We start from the raw sequence: 18,807 nt of genomic DNA, 5'->3' as shown, positions 1-18,807 counted from the left end.
AATATGTTAGTATGTGAATATTTAATTTTATCACAACTATTTGATGTGCAAATGTCTTTTATTCACACATTAATTTATTGCATAGGCTGTATAATAGTAGATTTGGACGTTGTGCCATTCATTGTACTTAGGTAAAATAGGAACAGACAATTTAGTAAAAAATTTTTAAAACAGATTTGACCACAAAAGTCAATTTGATAGAGGAGGCCACCATCACCCTGGTTTTAGCAGTTGATCTGACAGCTGATGACCTTTTTTTATCATATATTCCCATTCTTTCTCTGAAACATATTACCAGTGTCTAAGGGTGCTTGACTACCACATACATTGTAAGGAATGAAGAATCAAGAGGCAGCTTGATAGTTCTTGAGAAGGAATATGCACCAATATTTAGTTACAATTTATGCCCTCACCATTGAGATTTGTCTGAGAACTCACACTTCTGTCAAATACAGTCTCTTGCAGGCATGCTTGCCCAGCTCAGGAGTTTATGCCCCTTTGGAGGGAGCACAGCTCTCCACTGTGCCATACCTGCAAGGTGTTGCTGCCATCTTCTTCTGCTGACATTGAAGTGACGTTAACTTTCGTGAGGAAATGCGCAGATTTCACCCGTCCAAGCAGTGTCTCAGAACACCTCTGGTTGTGTGGCATTGGCTATTTACATTCTTTCTCCTGTATGACTTTACAGAGATCACAGTTTCCATTTCCATTCTAAGAAATTTGAAGAAAATCTGGGTAATGGTGATAATACTCAAATGTGTATTGGAGTCTGTCTAAAAGGTGGAAGACATTCTGTAGCCATGTTTTGGGGGAAAATGGGAGTTTGAGGAGTTAAAAGGAAATGCTAATTATAGCAGTCAGTTCTGATCACAAGAATGACCACCAATCAATACCTTGAATATTCGTCTTTCCAGAAGGTTAGTTTTAAAGAGTAATATATTTCATTTTCAAATGAAACATATTACTCTTATTAAAATATCCCCCATATCCACAGGGCTGATACTGATGACACAATTTACTAGAAAGCAGTCAGGTTTAAGAAAACCAGTAGCTGTTTTGAAAATTGGTTTTATTAATCCTAAGTTTATATGGTGTGTGTGTGTGGAAAACATGTTTTCTCCCAAGTTTTACTTTATATACAACTTGATTTTGTTGGTAGCATAGCATTTCCTTTTCATCAGTCCTCCAGTAATTAATAGGAAAGTTGCAAATTTTGATTAGCCTACTTAAAATTTATTAAATAGGTACTGAGAAGATTAGTATATCTTGAAACAATAACTATTACTTAATAAAATAAATAGTTTGTGAATGGAACTGTGCATTTCAGAATCAGATGTGTAGCTTACACAGGTGTTACCACAAATATGAGGTGAAATGAATGTAAATCCACTGCATCCTGCAAAGGAGTTTTAAAGGCAGAGTCTGCACACTGAAGTGTGTAGTGGGGTGAAAATTGGCAAATGACAGGGGACATTTTGGGAGTAAGGATAGATACTTTTGTAATTGAAAAAAAATTAAGGCTGTTTTGCTCTTCAGCTGCAGGAGAATCTGGAGGAAATTCCAGCATTGGCAATTAAAGCTGTGAATGAGAAGATATGGAAATGCTTGATCTTAAATAAAAAATGTCTTTCTTCAATAATTTGAGATCTAATAGAAACATTTTGGAATTTTTTAAGCATTTCTCTTTGTTCTTGAGGTATTTGCGTATTGCGAGTTAATCACGGATGAATCCTTCTGCTACTGGCAAGTTTTTACTTGTGAGGATGCCAGACAAATTGTCATGTTTTGATTCTCTGTGGGAAAATTTCACTTAGGTGTCCTTGAAATATCAAACTAGTGAGTGCAGGGTTGATGATACAAATACAAAACTTTCCCATGTAGTAGCAGGTCCCTGGTGCTTCCTTAACCTGCTCTTGGTTGACTGTGTGATGGTGGTCAAGCTCAAAGAGTAGCACCCACTCGGATTCTTCAAGTGCTAAAGGAAAAATTGCTGCATGTTGAATGAGAAACTCCAGCTTGTCTGAAGTACTCAGCCTGTGCTTACATTCTGCTTGCTACATTTGATTACTGTGTTGGTTCTGGGGGTACCTTTCTGATCCCTCTGTGATCAGGCTCCCGGTGTTTGAGCACGAGCAGACTGCAGTCATTGCCAGTGAGCCAGGCCCTGCTGACAGGAAAATTCCTCTTCCCCAGCCCGTCCATGCCACCCGCTGCTGCCTTTGGCTAGGGAGCACTGGGGCTGGGGAAAGGGTGCTTCACAAATGGGGCCAACAGGACTGTTCAAGATTTACAGCACCCCTCAAAACCTTAGAGCAAAGATCAGCTCCTGTCACTTGTAGGATTTTGTAGTTGTGCTGAAGTTCTCAGCACAAGCCTGTTGTTTGCTGCACACCGATGCAGCTGGCTGGCCAAGCACTGGCACTTCTACCCTGGAGAAAGATAAAATTAGTAAAGAATGGCCCAAACAGTCTTTTTACTTAACAATATGAGGGATAGGACATTTATATTTTAAAAAATACTAATAATGACCCAATCAAAACAATTTCACTGAAGCCTGTCTGTCTTGTGCAGGATCAGCCAGGCCTTGCTTTTTTGCAGTGCTTGAGAGGCCTCTGGTGTGAGCATGAGCAGTGCTCACCTCCAGATGCCACATTTGTTACTGAGACATCAACTTCCTGGGTTTTTTGCACAGGCCACTTGCTCTATGTGGAAAAAACCCCAAACTTTTACCTTGAATGGTGCTTGGAGATAAGCAAGCGAACAAGGCAGAGCCCATCTCTGGAAGGGCCAGGAGCAGTAGACCTTTTGCTACTTTCCAGTCTTCCTGTTGTTTTTCCTACAGTTTCTCATTAAAATTGAAATGAGGTAGTCATAAAGTAAATTTCCCAATAACCAGGTCAGATGAATTCATCATAAACCATTTCAGGAGCAATCCCATATCTGTCACAGAGCATTTTACGGAGTTGTGTTAGCTGTTACATACTCTCCTTTCTTCTTGGTGTGAAAGACTTGGGATACCGAATACAAATTTTCTGATCAATTATTGCCATTTATTTTACTATTTTTTACTTTTTTTTCAGAGCACTTTATGAAGCTGATTTTGTCTAATTATCATTTGGCTTGATTACATTCACAACAGTAATAAACTGGTGGTCTTTGGATGGAAATCATTGTAACTGGCATAGAGAAGAACAATTTCCTCTTTCCCAACTTGTATTTTTAGTTTTAGCCTATGACATATTGTAAAATCCATTCATTTTCTGTTACAGAACGAAGACACAGTTCAATGTGTAAACCTTCCCCTTCTCCAGCTTCTCCAGCCTGTAATTCCAGGACATCCCTAGTACAGATGAAACCGAAATCCTGTATCAGCGGCCATAACCCTGTCAGCAGCAACTCAAAGCCATTCAAAACGCCCAAAGACAATCTACTTACCTCCAGTAGCAAACAGCACACAGTCTTTCCTTCAAAGGTGTCACGGGATAAACCATGGTGAGTACCAAAATAATAGTTACCAAAGATGCTGGTGTTCAAAATATCTCTCTATATATATCACAATCATAATAAAAATCCAAATTCTCGTTTTACCTAAGTTTACAGTTTAAGCCTCTATATTTCTAAGGGAGGAAACCAGGATATTTTTTAGTGAAGATAAAAAAATTATATATAGGAAGTGCAAGAAGGACTGAATTACTTTTTCAATGTTCCATCAAATGTGTTTTTCTAAGATGCATATAGTAAGTGAGGTATTGACCCAGTTTGCTATCTTTAAGGTCTATCTTCCATTACACTATCAGCCCTTAGAACTGATGCTTTTAAACAGTTTAACAGGATAATTTTTGCAGAGTCCTTAATACTGGCTTAACTGATGTTCATGAAAACTTACTTGTTATAGTCAATTATCTTCAATAGCAGCTGCTTTTGTAGTTCATTCTGTGTTTTGATAATATTTGGTGCCTTATAAGATGACAAGAAAATTTTGGCTGCAAAAATCACTATTTTGGGGGTGTCTTACATGTACTGTGATATATGTACACATACAGGCTTTGAGACTGCCATGCCCATCCTCCTGTGACTGATGATAGCAGCAGAGTTCAAAAATATAAATGACAGCAGAACTGGGTCACTATTTTATCCCTTAAGAAATTGTTTTGTCTTCATTATCTACAGGAAAGATGCTTTGTGATTAGGCCATTAGGTTGGCGACTTGAGATCTGGGTTCAGTTCCTGGTTCTGTTATGCCTTGATCTCTTCAGCTTCAGTTCTCTGTCTGTAAATTTGAGATAGTGAGACTTCCTTTTTCTTAAGATTTATCTACTTACTATATAGATCCTTCCCTTTTATATGTAATACCTAGCATAAGAAGGTCATAATTTTAGGTAGGGTTTCTGGACACAACTTCCTTAAAACAGTAAATGATTTCATGCAAACCATTCACTCATGAGACAAAGAATAAGCTCAGATTATGTTAAAGGCATAGCTCATGTTTCTGCCTGAAACATGCACAAGTTGGCATCATGTCAAAGACAGCAGCTTCTGCCTAGCTGTGGAATTTACCTTGCCCTGGAAAATATATTCTTCCTGGAAATCTGGACCCACCATCTTTTCAAGCATAATGAGCATTGTGGGCAATTATGGTATAAATTTCTGAAAATAGGAAATCTGATTGGTTAGACTTTACACTCACATGTTAACTAGAATAGCAGAATAGCCCGTCTCAGCTGTAGGTACCTCATTTACTACTTGAAACCAAACATTATTGACTGAATGGTGGCTTTTTCTTCTGAATTTTGGAGGGGAATTTTATACAAGAGGGGATTCTTTTTTAAGTCTAATTAAAAGAAAATCAGAAAGGACTTCAGAGTATTAACACTATTGACTATAAACCTATTTCTCATTGTGTTACAGACAGCAACTTACAGATCCACATTTCAGCAGATTCACTGAATCTATAAACAATATTTTCTATTCTGGCAACAGGTGTCATTCTGGCAGGCAGTAAAAGCTGGAAGGGAACAAAATAACTGAGCATTTCCACCAATCCCTTTTCCCTTTATTGGTAGCATCCTAAATATTTACTGATGATTATTAACAAGGTAGATTTAACCATTTCAAAGTGTTGTACTGCTCTGTTGATTGGCAGTGAACATGACAGTAGTTGTACCAAGAATTACGTAATTCTTGCAGCCATGCTGGGAGATCATACTGCAGTTTTGTTTTGTTTTGGGGAAAAATGAGGCATATAGTAGTTAAAGATACTGTAATTACCACATAGCAAACCACAAACAATCTGAAGTGAAGATCAATGAAATTCTCTTGCAAAATATAGTGTTAAGTGCTTTAGATTACATGACTTGTTATAGAATAAAATCTGTCTGCTAATCATCACAGGTTATAGAGAGTGACAGCTGTTACAGAAGAAAGTACTTGTTCCTATTCCATTAGAGGATTATAATATTTATTTCGAATACTAGAAAATATTCAGTGGATCTGATTTAAGGTGAAATTATTAATAACATTTATTATTTGTTATGATTCTGTCTTCCATTCAGCTGCTGCACAAGCCATAGAATTTCTTGTCTTAGCTTTTAGAAAGAAATACGCAATTGACACAGAAATATTCATCTCAAAAATGCAAACAGGATTCATGGTGCATCCAAATGTGTTGTGATTTGTCATCCTCAGAAGCTTCCAGGTCTTCAATGCTTTTGTCTGTTACATTATAATCTCATACCTAATGTTTATTTGACCTAAGTTCTTCCAGACAGTTGTCAAATCAGCTTGTTTCAGGAATTATATCACTTTAGTGATTGCATTTCAGACCTGGAACAACCTTTGTTGGGCTTGCCTGATTGTTTTGTACAGCATCTCCTTTAAATTTTAGTTGTTACAATTAGAATTTTGGGAATGGCCTCTGCAACAGCATAGCCCAGTTGATCTGTTGCTGTGCCAGCCTTCATGTAGATCCAACTTCTGTTGTTAAATTTGTAATAGTTTTGGTTGAGGCATCATCCTAGCCATTGACCAAGTAGCTCTTTCTCTTGTTCATGTCCTGTGTTGTTCTAAGATGTGCTCCAGAGGTTCTGGTTGCTCCATGACTATCATTTTAAAAATCATGATTGGAATGATCAGATAAAAGAGATCTGGAACTGTTTCATTTTTTAGCTGCTGTTTTAATACCTCCCTTCTTGTAGCTGGAATATAAAGTATTATTGTGAATACATCATCCAGAAATATCTGTCAGTTCTGATTTTTTCCCCTGTATCTCTACCATGGTTGCTATTAATACAGCAGTGCTTAGAGATGGAGCAGAGCTGGAGCACCACTGCACTGTGCACAAGATAAATGCAAACCATCATTTTCTGCAGCTTGCAGTCAAGGTGGTAATAGGTATAGCAGAGGGTAGAAACTGGGGAGAAAAGGGCAAGGAACTGGTAGAAATAACAATAATAATGAACAAGTGATCATAATTAGTAAGCATAGCTCAGATGCTTCCCCTTTATAAAAGGCATTCCTGCAGCCAGGAGCTCTCCTCCTCATTGCTGACCTGCCCAAGGGATGCTGCTTCACCTGCTGTGCCCCAGCACAGCTTCTGGGTGCTGCCATGGTGGATTTAGGCGCTGTGATCCTGCAGAGTGTTCAGTTCCATCTATCCATGATCCTAAGGCAGCATAAAATTGGGGTAAAATGTTGAAGTAAGCTAGCACTGAGAAACCAGCTGAAGTAGATCTCCTTGGCCTCCCTCCACAAAGTTTAGCCTGCCAGAAGTTCTGAAAATGAAAAAAATTAGATGGAAATTATGTGGTTTTCATCAACACAGAGAAAACTCACTCTTTCTGTAAACAGAAAAAGGATCCCAAAGGTGTACCTGTAAGCAATCCTTTTAAATTTATAATGTCACTTTTCAAAGTATTTTTAATCATCTTTTGTCCTTTATTTCTATAAGGAAATACAATTGTTCATACTGAACCTGAGAAAGTGAAGATAGTCATGATTTAAGGATATTTCTATTGCAGCATGGGAGCAAAACTCAGCAGGATTGACTTGGACCATATAATCTAACATTAAATTACAAACATTTTGTACATTGTAGAGGCAATTTTAGCAATGTACATTAGAGCAATGTTTTATGTTTTTAAATGTTTGTGAATTTCTTTTCTCACAAATTTGAATAGTTGAATGAGCAGCTGAGCTTTTAGAATAAATATAGTTACAAATGACCAAAACATAAACCCAGCAAAATTACATAATAGGAAGGAGAAATCATTTTTAAAAGCCAAAAGAAAGGAAAACAGAAGTAAAAGGAGCTACAGGTATGAAAAGTGTTGTGACATACTATAGTTATTTTTGTTGCCTGCTGGAAGGGACCTACAATGACCATGTAGTCCGACTGCCTGAGAAAGCATGAGAAAACAGAAGGAAATCTTACCTTATTTGAAAAGAGAATGAGCTTCTAAAGCCTGTCATGACCATGCACTTTTTGTAGCCCTCATTTTTGAGCATTTTTCTGGTTTCTTTCTAATTCATCACTGCTGGTCAGCAATACTAGAAGCCATATTCCAATACCAGTAGAACCAGGAACCTGTGAAAACTATTTCTTACTTGCCATATCCCATTGTTGATATAAGCACAACAATACAATAAAACCTCATATTGCTTATTCACTGTGACCACTAAATATTTTTGTCACTGTTTTCCAATGTGTTGTTTCCCTGTATTTCACTGCAGACTGAACAGCTTCTTATTTCATATGTAACTTTACATTCATTTGTATTAAAATGTCTCTTTGAGTTAATGAACTTTACCAAACACTCCATACTGCGTTTTATAACTTTGTCTCTTCATTATTTAGTTCCTGTCAATCCTGATTCCATCAGCACATGTTATCACCAGTAATCTTATCTTTATTTCTCAAGTCCACTGAAGTTTTTGGTCATGTCAGACTTGGTAATGATGGCTAAAAATGCCCCAGCAAAACCCCGCTAATAAATCATAAATCTCAGAAAAACTAGATTTGAATTTCATATTGTTTAACATTTGCTTTTAAATCATTCTTATTTGTGTTTCATAATGCCTTTCAAAAACTGGAACATTTTCATAGTTATCTTTGTCAGCTTAACTGGTAACTTCATCAAAAAGTGAAACCATATTTCTTTGCCAGAATCTGATCCTCAGCAAAACCATGTCAACTTGTTGTTTATCAGTTTATTAGCTTTTCCAATATTTCTTCCAAGACACTTTTGTTTGGGTTTTCAGCATGGATGAAAGAGCAGCACTCAGCTAGCTTCTCTAAGATTCCAAGATTCAATTAGAAATTAATATGCTGAGACCCAATATTGCTCCAGCTCTTTTGGAACCTGTTGTCACATTATGCAGATTCCCTTATGTAAAAAGAAAAAATATCAATCATTATTTTTCAGCTGGCACTTTACGCTTACCGAAGGAATCAAAAGGCGTTTTTATCTGACTGGAGAGAGTCCTATTTCCGTCTTAGTGCAGAAGAAATAATGAATGTTTCTGATGTGTTTGCTTTGGTAGTAACTTCTATTGCCTATTAGGTAGATACTGCTATTCTTAATAGAGTTTCTTTTGTCAAAAAAAGTCTGTACTGAATAGATTTTTTTTCCTCACTTTTTGTTTGTTGCGTGTTGTTTTTCTAATTGTCCCTTTCAACAGCTGCCATTAAAAAAATCTAAATAAGCTTATTGTTAAAAAACTCCTTTTAAAATGCAGTAAATAAGACTCTAAACCTTGGTTTTCTTTTTCTAACAAACTTTTAAAATAAATCCTCAATTTTTAACTCAAAATACTCTGTTTGGGAAAAGAATTCTTTCTAACCATCAAATATAAATATAAACATTTGTGATTTATTTACTTTTTAAGACCTTAGTAGTTGATTCCAGTCACTGGTCCTGTGGACCTTCCAATTTTCCATTTGGTAATAAATGATTCTTTATATGTTATGCTAAGACTAAACTAGAGGTCCTCACTGTTCAATGCAATAAAAGAGAAAGAGAAATTATAATCTGTAGCTTCTGAAATCATAAATAATTTACTGTAGAGTGCCAGAAATCCTATAGAATCTGTATACGCACAGGTACTGGGGTGATGCCTAAAGAGGCTGGGCAGAGTTAAAGCAATAAAGTAGGTGTTCATTCAAAGGCCTGCAAAGATACACCTTGGGCACCACAAGGGCCCGGCCCAGGCTCTGCCCAAGATGGACCCGACTCATGAGTTTTCACCCTTTTAGAAGTTTTGGTCCATTTACATATTTTGGTTAATTGTCCAATTAGAGCTTCAGGTTATGCAGTCCCATCCTCCCAGGTTGCTCTCCCCAGTTCGCTGTTGTTTGTACTTTTTGGGCCTGAAGCTTCAACGGTGTCCTTGGTTCCCAGGCTGGAGAAGGATTGCTTTGTCTGACTACCCTGTGAAGAGAACTTGCTAACACTTTATATGAAGTTCAGTCACACACTAAGGCAGTACAGAATCTAAAAAATATGAAAGCTAAAACTTAAGGCATCAGGAGTATTTTTCTTTTTCTTCTGCACTACAATGAAATGTGTAATGAAGGTTGACTTGTTGATCTGTAACAAAATTAAGCAAAAATTTTCTCTCCCCTGGGCATTTTTCATTATCACAGTGATCCAACCATACGTGCCTTAGGATCTGAGATTCTTAACACTGCAAAACAGAAAAACCCTTTCCATTTTTATTAACAATATTTCACTACTAAACCAGATCATACACTTGATTTTTTTCACTGAATATCAGTATTTTAAATTAAGATATTTCTTAGAAACTGGGCATAAAGATTTGCTTCTATGTTTTTATATAGTTTATGTATAGTAGAACTACTTAATGTAAAATTCTCCTGTTTTCAGATAATATAATTGTCATCTGTTTAAAGACAAAATCAAAAGAATTCCTATGCTGAGGTGTTACAATTTTTGCCTGCTATTTAATAATTTCAGAGCAGTTTTAAAAAGGAGAGGATCAAATCCTCCCTTTCACAGCTACATGTTTGCATTCATTTCTGATTTTGTGAATAAGATACATTTTTTGCTTAATTACTGGTCAGTGCTCTACACATTACTGCAGTTGCATCTGTATTCTGACTAACTGCTATGTGTACAGCACCACAGGAGACAGAAGTTTTATATAATTTAATTTCAGCTCCAGAAGATGTCTTGGTGTCTAAATCTTCTTCATAGTTGTGTATGCTTATTGTTTATATCAATGCATTGTTTATATCCATACATTTTCCTATGTTGAAACACCCTTAAAATAAGGTTTATCATCTTCAGCAGCTGCAGAGAAACAGAGGTTTGTAGGAGCCCAGGAAAGTCAAGAATTGAGTTATTTTGAGCCCTGCTTTGATGTTTCCAAAGTGTGTCCCATGGAGAGTGCCATCTCAAAGTCATCTTTTTCTGATTGTGAAAACTCCACACCTGTAAACTTTCCTTCTGTAGAAAGGTGCAGCAAAGGTTCCATTTTTCAAACACAAAAGACTGAAATTGTGTGGCTTGGAAATGGGGGGATTTCCCTTACTATTCTTGCATTATGTTGTATGTTTTATTTGGGTTTGTTTCAATAGGGAGGGGTATATAATTTATATATTAACTGGTAGTCACAAGATATCCAGTTTTGGAATTGTTGAGTAGATGAAAAGCTATCACTGGATATTTCCTCATGGAGATAGAAATGTTAAAATACTGTTGCAGCTGAAAATAATTTGTCTCAATCTGTTTTGCTGCCAATTTGTTAGTGTCACAAATATGCAATGGTGGTAGTTAAGTTGGAGTAAATTAGTTATTGCAAACTTTACTCTGAAAAGGGCCAACTAAGTTAATAACTATATTGAGAATTTTTATTTTTAAGTCCCTAAGATTTTATTAAAATACATTGTAGTAATACTCAAGTCATCAAGGATTTTAATATTTTTAAAGGGACAGCTATTAAGATTTCTATGCTTAAAATCTCTTTTCTCCATGTTTCCAGAACTTGTATGTCATTTAGACACATCTGAGCAAATGAATTATTTTTGTGTTTATTTAAAAATATTAATATTATTAGCAAACTGCTTCGTTATCATGGCAAGTTTAGCACAGCACACACGTCTGATATGTGCTTGTGTTAAAGGCATGAGACCGTATTTGTAAGGAGTATGTTTTGCTTGGTACCAAATACTGATTTTGCTTATGAATAGTAGAGGATTAGATCTTAAAAAAAAAATACAAAGGTTCATTTTCATCATTCTCTTCATTGCAAGGCTTTACAGATGCTGGGCTTTGTAAATGCTTGATTGAACAAAAACAGTCAATACTGGTACCAAGTATTTCATTTTAGTCTGGTCTTAAGATGCTGTGTCACTTGCATTGAAATTTTTGTATGTGTGGAAAGGGATTAAGTAACTGTAAATCTTTGGTGCAGAAAATACCACATGAATATTTTTCTTTGATCTTGCAGTGTTCCTGTTCCAGTAGTCAGTCTAGAGAAAATTCCTAACCTAGTGAAGGCAGATGGTGCCAATGTTAAAATGAATTCTGCAACCACTACCACCATCACTTCCTCCTCAACTTCTTCATCCACCATACCTGCTCCAACTTTGGTTAAATCTGGTTTGACATCCAAGTCAGTGCCACCATCACCAGAAAAGATTCTGAACGGCAAAGGAATTGTAGCTCCATCAATAGACAAGAAACACCAAAATGGCACTAAAAGCAGTAACAAGCCTTACAAACGACTTTCAGGTACGTGATGTTGTCATTCACCTTTTGTGGCAGTCTGGTTTTCTTTGTTAATGCTTCTATAGCTCATAATGCAGCTAATAAAATGCTGGATTTGGTTTGATTTTTTTGCTGTAAGATGCTGGGTTGCATGTATGAAAATGAAGGCTTTCACACTCTTAGCATGTGTAAAGTATTTTTAAAGTACACATTCTGTTTAGCTTGAAATTACTGGTCAACAGGCCAAATACAAATTTTTAAGGAAGTAAATTCATTAAAACAGAAAGGCAGAAAACTTCTTTAAGCCATAATGGGATTTGAGTCTATTTACAACAAAGGAAAATATTACTTGGTTGCGTGACTTTAATTCAGTCATGATCAAGTTGAACAGGTTTAAGACATTGGTTTATCCTCCAAGTCATGATTTTTTTAAAGACTTTTTTTTTAATTTAGATAAGAGAAAATTCTTAAGGAGATAAGGGAAATGCTGGGGAAGTGTTAAAAGTCATAATTTCCTTTCACCCCTCTCCCCTTGCAATTCACATATGAGTGGCAATGTTTCTAGCATGAAGATCTTTATCTTACTCAGGAAGACAGGACAGTGGAGTTGAGAAAATGACATTAAATGGGAAGTGCCCTGGATGGCCTTAGGCAAGGTAGCTTTGAGGATGTAGGTCCCTGTTCAAACCTGCCACCAAAGCATGGGACACCACATTGTGGGAGGGCAGAGGCTCTGTTAGAGGAAGAATTATTTTCAGTGGAGTTCCCTATAGGTGACCTCTGTCAGCTGTTGGGCAGTGAGGAGAGAATTTACCCCTGGAAGCAGAAAACAGATTTTTACTCTGAATTAAGGAAAACAAGGTGTTTTGAGGGTTTTTATTTTTTGGTTTTTTTAAAGTAAAAGTAACTGACTCAAATTTACAGCTGAAGAAGCTGTGCAGGGTCTATTCATCAGCTGGCAGTACTTTGTGACTCGGGCAGGAACTTCTTGTGTGTACTGAAAGGCTAATTTTGCTAATGGCAGCATGATCCGCATTGGATCGTCACTTTGGCACAAAGTTACTTCACGTGATTTCTAAATGTGCACTAATTATGAACCAGTATAAGTTGTACAAGATAAATGCTTTCATTTCCAGTTAATGTCTGTGTCCTATTTTTTGCCTGAATATCAGGTTTATTTTTTTCATTTTCTCAGATTTGGCAGTTAGCCTATGGTACTGCTACCTTGGCTGGATTTCAGACCAGTGTGAGGTGTTTGCTGGGGCTGTGTGGGGCATGGAACAATGCCATTGCCTGAAAGGATTCAGTGCACTGATTGCTTTCTTAACTAGTTAAAGGTGGCATATAAGAAAATGAACCATTATTCATTTATAGCTTTTCACAACATGAAAAAATGCTACAAGACAGTAGCTTAAGATTAGGCTTTAACCCTTACATTTTACTTTCTAAGAACCAATATATTATTCTAATAAAAACTCTATATTTTACAGTTAATTTAGAATATTGCTTTCTTTTAACCTATTATTTCCTGTAATGGGTTAGATGCTGAATTTAGCTGATTAAGTTAATCAATTCAAAATTCCTCCTTGAGCAATTTAAACTGTTAGTGGTTTTCCTCATGTCACCACTTACCACTGCAGGGCTGTGGGTGATACTTGTACATTTCTGTGCAAGTGCTTGTAGAAATGTGTTCATAAAGGAGAAACAGTTCTGTAGGGCCTTCCTACAGCTTGCTGGCTTTACTGTGGAGGTGGCTCTGGCACTGATCTTTCTCAAAGCTCTGACTTGCAGTGTCTTCTGGGCTAGGGAACACAGTGGAAATTTCTGCACAGGAGTGATTGAGCACCTGGATAGGCATGTGTTTACTTTTATAACAAATACACAGAACTGAGACCTTTTTTTCAGCTTCTCTGTCATGATCAGATTTGTGATCTGTTCAGTCTTACTTCCACTGCCTTGAGTATTGATGCAACAATGCAATAATTTAGGGATTATTCAAATCGTAGAAGTCCTGAGAGCACTGGAGATGAATTGCCTGTAGATTGTGTGTCACTATGATGTATTTCTCTACATTATTATACAGGACTGTGCAAAGGCTGATAAAAAGATTTTGGAAGGTCAATGAGATGATTATTTGAGTGATCCCATAATTTCATTCATTCCACATGAAAAGGATGAAACTGCAGCCAAGGGATTTAGGTTTCCCTCAGTCCACTGCCCTAGAGCTGTACGGACGTTAATTTTTAAAGCTCCCTAATAAGTTTGGCCAGTTTGCATCTGTTTCCTTCCCTTTTTAGCAACCTCTACTGTCTCTCACACCACTTCCCTGACTGTGATAGAAGTTTGTTTTTTTCTTTCCTGAGAGCTGGTGGTTGTTTGTGTGATGAATGAACCTGCCCTCTTTTCAGGAGCACTGTCCTTGTTGAGAGAGAGGAAACAGCTTGTGGAACCACAAAAGACAGTCTGTAGCTGCCCAGCATAAGTGGATCAGTGTTTCTGAGTAGCAACTGCAAAAAAAAATTTTTTTTCCTAAATCTTCCTTAGTTCTTGTTCTCTTTGGGATGACGTTAAAGAATGCAGATTCCCTGCATACACCAAGAAAAACAGTTCTGTTGCAAACAGAAGTTTATGACAGTTCAGTTTTGGCCCTTGCTCTTCTCTTGGTGAGGTTATAGCAAATGTTCTTCACTTGGTCCACTGAATGTGAAGAAATGGAATCCATTCCAGAAAAACAGCTTTCTCAAGCTGTGCCTGTGCACAGGGCTCTGGGGCTTGTCACACTCCACATATCCTAACACAATAGGCAGAAGCTGCATTTTGTTATTGATAAGAAGGTGGTAAGTTTCATGCAGGGTGTTGCCCAAACCAGGCATGTCTGTAGCTGGCAGTTAGATGTTCATGATTTCTCTGGAGCAGCCATAAATGCTTCAGCTAGGAGAAGTGGCTTCCTGTTTGTTCAGTATTTTCTGTTTCTCAGGGAAACCCTATTATTTTGTTGTTCAGTCAATGGCAGAGACTTCCACTCTTTCCTCTTATAACTCCTTATGTTGATTTTATCTGTATATGTTTTCCTAATAACTGGCTTTGCTATAATCAGTCCTACAAGTGTTAGTCAGTTGGGCCACTTACTGACAAGTACCAATCTGGACCACTTTTGATTTTTGAAGTGTTTCCCTGTTGGTCCAAAACAGTCCTTGCTTGGTGACTTTCAGAACACATTCCATAGCCTTATAATTGCCTTCAGGACTTTTCATTTGAAGGCATATTTATTAGTCCATATTGTCTCCTTAGTTTTTTTGGGTTTTTTTTTTTGGTTTTTTTTTTTCAATTTGCATTGAAGTTTTTAGGTGGGTCATTCAGGAAACTGGAATGGGAAGATCTTACACTCAAACCCTGGGAGCAACTAACTCCTTTAGTTCATGAACATGTGTTTTCATCTATTAAGTAGAAAAAAATAGTTATTATATTGAGTCATACACAGCTATTTTTGTGTTTCTGTTGTGTTGTAAATGCCAAAGGAACTACAACTGCCTATAACATATTTCAGTTCCTTTCTAGATTTCACAAATAAAATACTATGCCAGTTTTTCTGGTTTTTCCAAGCTCCCTTTTTTGTATGGCTCTGCTAATAGGTTAATACTGTAACCATTTAATATTTGCATAGGCATTTTTAAGTCTAGATAGCAGAATACATAAAACTGCTAGAAATTGTGATATCTGGAGGCTAGTTGCTGTCTAACTTAAGCTATTTCTTGCTTTTCTTATTCCAGCTGTTCTACTTGCTGTGATGCTGTCATAGCATTGTAACACAGCTGTGAATCACTGTCTTCCTCTTAGCTCCCATTTGTTTATAAAGAATTCTTAAATCCTCTGATTAAATGTTGTATTTGAGTACAAGATGTTTATTGTATCTGAATGTAACACCACTATATAGTTAAAATAGGATTTGGCAAATAGTTTATATTCCCCTACCAAACAAAAGCAAACCTGTCTGCCAATTACACCATAATTTGTCAAGGTCTGTGAAGGTAATGGTAAAGGGTTTTGATAGCATAAACTAAAAAGTGTGTATCCATAGTTCTGTTACAATTCTTAATGGAAACCCTAAAATTATATTAACATAACCTAAGGGAAATGATGCTATCTGTGGTATAGAAATACTAAAATATTAATGAAATTAAATACACAGATACAGCATATTAAATATTAATGCCCTTTTAATGTTAATCATGAGTAGAACTCATGTAAATGCCTTTCCTCAGAATCTCTGCAAACTTTAAATTCCATCCCTCCCTTCATGTGGGGAAATAAAAACTAACATACATGTTATTTTTATAAAGATTTAAGGGACAGATTTAGATAAATTTTATTTTTAAAATGTCACCAGTAATCAGCCATGGGTGGTTTTCTCGAGTTTCTAAGTATGTCAGAGAAATGTTGTTTAAAGCACTTCTGGTACCATTTGTGTCTTAGCCCAGCTCTGGAGGCAGAGCTGCAAGTGCTGTGTCTTATGGCCTCAGAGGCAGGCAGAGATGGAGAGGGAGCTGAAGTCACAGAGAATTGGCTTGGTCCTTTGTTTGGGCCACTCCACTGTAAGCAGACTTATTGCCATGAAGTCTTTGGCTGAAATCCTGCTCTAAATGGTTTTAAACATGCAAGGACAAAAAAATGCACAACTATATGAGTGATGCACATAGCACTGTTACAGGATGCTGGGGTTGGGATCAGTGGTTCAGGTTGAGTCTGATTAAACTAAATTCTAACAGGCAAAAGTTATAAGCTACTCTGGTTAAAACTTCCATAATAATCTATTTTTTTTTCTCATTTCCCATTCTCCCACTAAACAGAAAGAGAATTTGACCCAAATAAGCACTGTGGAGTACTGGATCCTGAAACAAAGAAACCTTGCACAAGATCACTCACCTGCAAGGTATTTTTCTTAGAAGATAAAATATCAGATGCTTTGTTATAGTTTAAATCCTACCACAGTAGTTTGAGAGGTCATACCTGCTCCTGTCTTACAGACAATGGGTATGGTATTCAGGCGCTGTCTTCAGGTAATTCTTTTGTGTAATTCTGTTTCTTTGAATCAGAGCATCTGCATTATTCCACTGATATTTCTAAAAAGATTTTTTCATGTCATTTTATTATGCAAAAAGCATTAACGTTTCATGGTAGAAGCCCAAGTGTTATTTTAAATGCTTCTTTTTTGGTTCATGTGTGCAACAATGTTAAAGTATAGTCAGTTTTTAGTAAAAAAAAATTACCATATTTTTGTATAATAAATTACTTGGAATCTGCCCTTGTGATAGTAATAACTCCTGCATCAAAAAGTAGCTGCAATGTGAGACATTTCTAATGAACATTTGTATGTGTATGTGCTGCCTGTCAGTAGAGATCATCAGCTAAATTTGCTTTAAAATCTATTCATGTTTTTCAATCCAATGAAATCAGTTTTTCATTGTAAGTTAAAAGCTACAATGATTTTCTTAATATCTTTAAATTACTGCAATTCTATTTTCCATCTTGAAAAAGGTAAGTCAATAGTCTCTATTATATAAAAATTGTTGCAAAAAGTAATTTTAGCCTTGATGTTGGCATTTCTTAAGAATGACTTTATAAGTTATCAAAGATAATGTGGAATAGCAGCTTTATTTCCATAACTGTGGCTAAAGTTGTTTGAAGTAGATTTTATCTTTTAGAGTAGTGGTGTATCAGAAGTATAGAGGACTCATAAACAATGTCATGCACACACAAATGCTTTTTAACCACCCTATTTTTAGACTCATTCACTTAATCATCGACGAGCAGTTCCAGGCCGTAAAAAACAGTTTGACATCCTTCTAGCTGAACACAAAGCTCGATCCAGGGAAAAAGAAGTTGCAAAAGACAAAGAACATCCACCATCTGCAAGGGAAAGCTATCAGAGCCAGCCCACACCAGCACAAGACTCTCTGTCAGGATCCTCAGTGAACTCTGGGCAAGAATCTAAAGTAACATCTCCTGCAAAATCTAGACCACCAAATTCTGTACTTCCAAGGTAAGCAGTTCTCCAGTGTGGCATGAAGGTGCTGTAAAAAATCTCTTAGACGTTCATACAGCTCATTTCATAAATATTTAATATTTCTTTAGGCTATTACACAATAAAACATACTAATATAAGAATTTCTGCTAGCTTGTGTTAACTGAACTCTGTCCATGGTAGCCTGTGATCTAATTGGGAATGAGGAAAGGAATAGTGTCCACCCTTGGCTCACAATGTCAGACTAACTGCATTTTTTTGCTAAAATGGTACTTATAATTAGGAAAGATTATATTCAAGTCATTTGGTCACCATTGATAAGAAAAGTCTGTTTACATGAATCAGTGCAAGTATTAGTAGTAAAATTCTGTACATTTATATAGAATTTTTCTCCAGAAGTACTTTTCCATGGTGTAATTTAGTGTTGATTTAAAACTATTGATATTAAACTATACATAGAATGTCTTCCCTTGTTTTGAAGATTTTTCTTAGAAAGGACAAAAACATTCTTCAGAAGGACAATGAAAACTTCTGAAGGCATTCTTTTGCAAAAAACAGTGTGAAGTATTTGATCTACTGAATTCTAATTATCCTCTGGAAAACTTCCCGTATCTTTTGTTTATTTGTGGGATTTTTTGGTACTGATTTTGGCTGGAGTGCATAGAGCTAAATTAGTTGGTTTTTTTCAGCTTTATATTTTTTCATCATTCTTTTTTTTTTTCGGAAACCTTGGTCAGGACAGGGTGCTCATTTTGGGACTTTCCTACTACGATAGTCCCTATTTCCTACTACAATAGTCCTTATGAAGTATCAAAGAGATAGCGAATACAAGAAGTATCTCAGACAGCTGTTTCCAATGTTTTCTGTGTGGCCTGAATGAAGTTTCATTCCTGTGGTGGCAGAGGTGGGCCTTGTTTGAGTGAAAAGACAATGAAAGAATTCCCGCAGATGAATTGGTGCTTCTCTGCCTAATTCTTGTAAAAGCAGTGACCTTACAGAGAGGAGCACAGACAGAAAGATAGAAGTGGGGTTTAGTAGGTGCTACAGTCAAAGTAGCAG

At 36.5% G+C, this 18,807-nt stretch overlaps 1 protein-coding gene across 4 annotated transcripts in view; it reads left to right on the top strand.

Annotated features, from left to right (window-relative positions):
* Window positions 1-18,807, top strand: part of ATXN7L1 (ataxin 7 like 1) — a 109,989-nt gene that overhangs the window by 74,413 nt on the left and 16,769 nt on the right. For all 4 annotated transcript variants that reach the window (XM_064422003.1, XM_064422001.1, XM_064422002.1 and 1 more), the window contains 4 exons: window positions 3,270-3,492; window positions 11,467-11,750; window positions 16,574-16,656; window positions 17,510-17,766. In XM_064422003.1, coding sequence (XP_064278073.1) covers window positions 3,270-3,492; window positions 11,467-11,750; window positions 16,574-16,656; window positions 17,510-17,766 — 847 coding nt within the window. The remainder of the gene's footprint in view (window positions 1-3,269; window positions 3,493-11,466; window positions 11,751-16,573; window positions 16,657-17,509; window positions 17,767-18,807) is intronic.

This window comes from Passer domesticus, chromosome 5, assembly GCF_036417665.1.
Source record: "Passer domesticus isolate bPasDom1 chromosome 5, bPasDom1.hap1, whole genome shotgun sequence".
NCBI classification, from domain to species: Eukaryota; Metazoa; Chordata; class Aves; order Passeriformes; family Passeridae; genus Passer; species Passer domesticus.
This window is presented reverse-complemented; position numbering and strand designations above follow the sequence as displayed.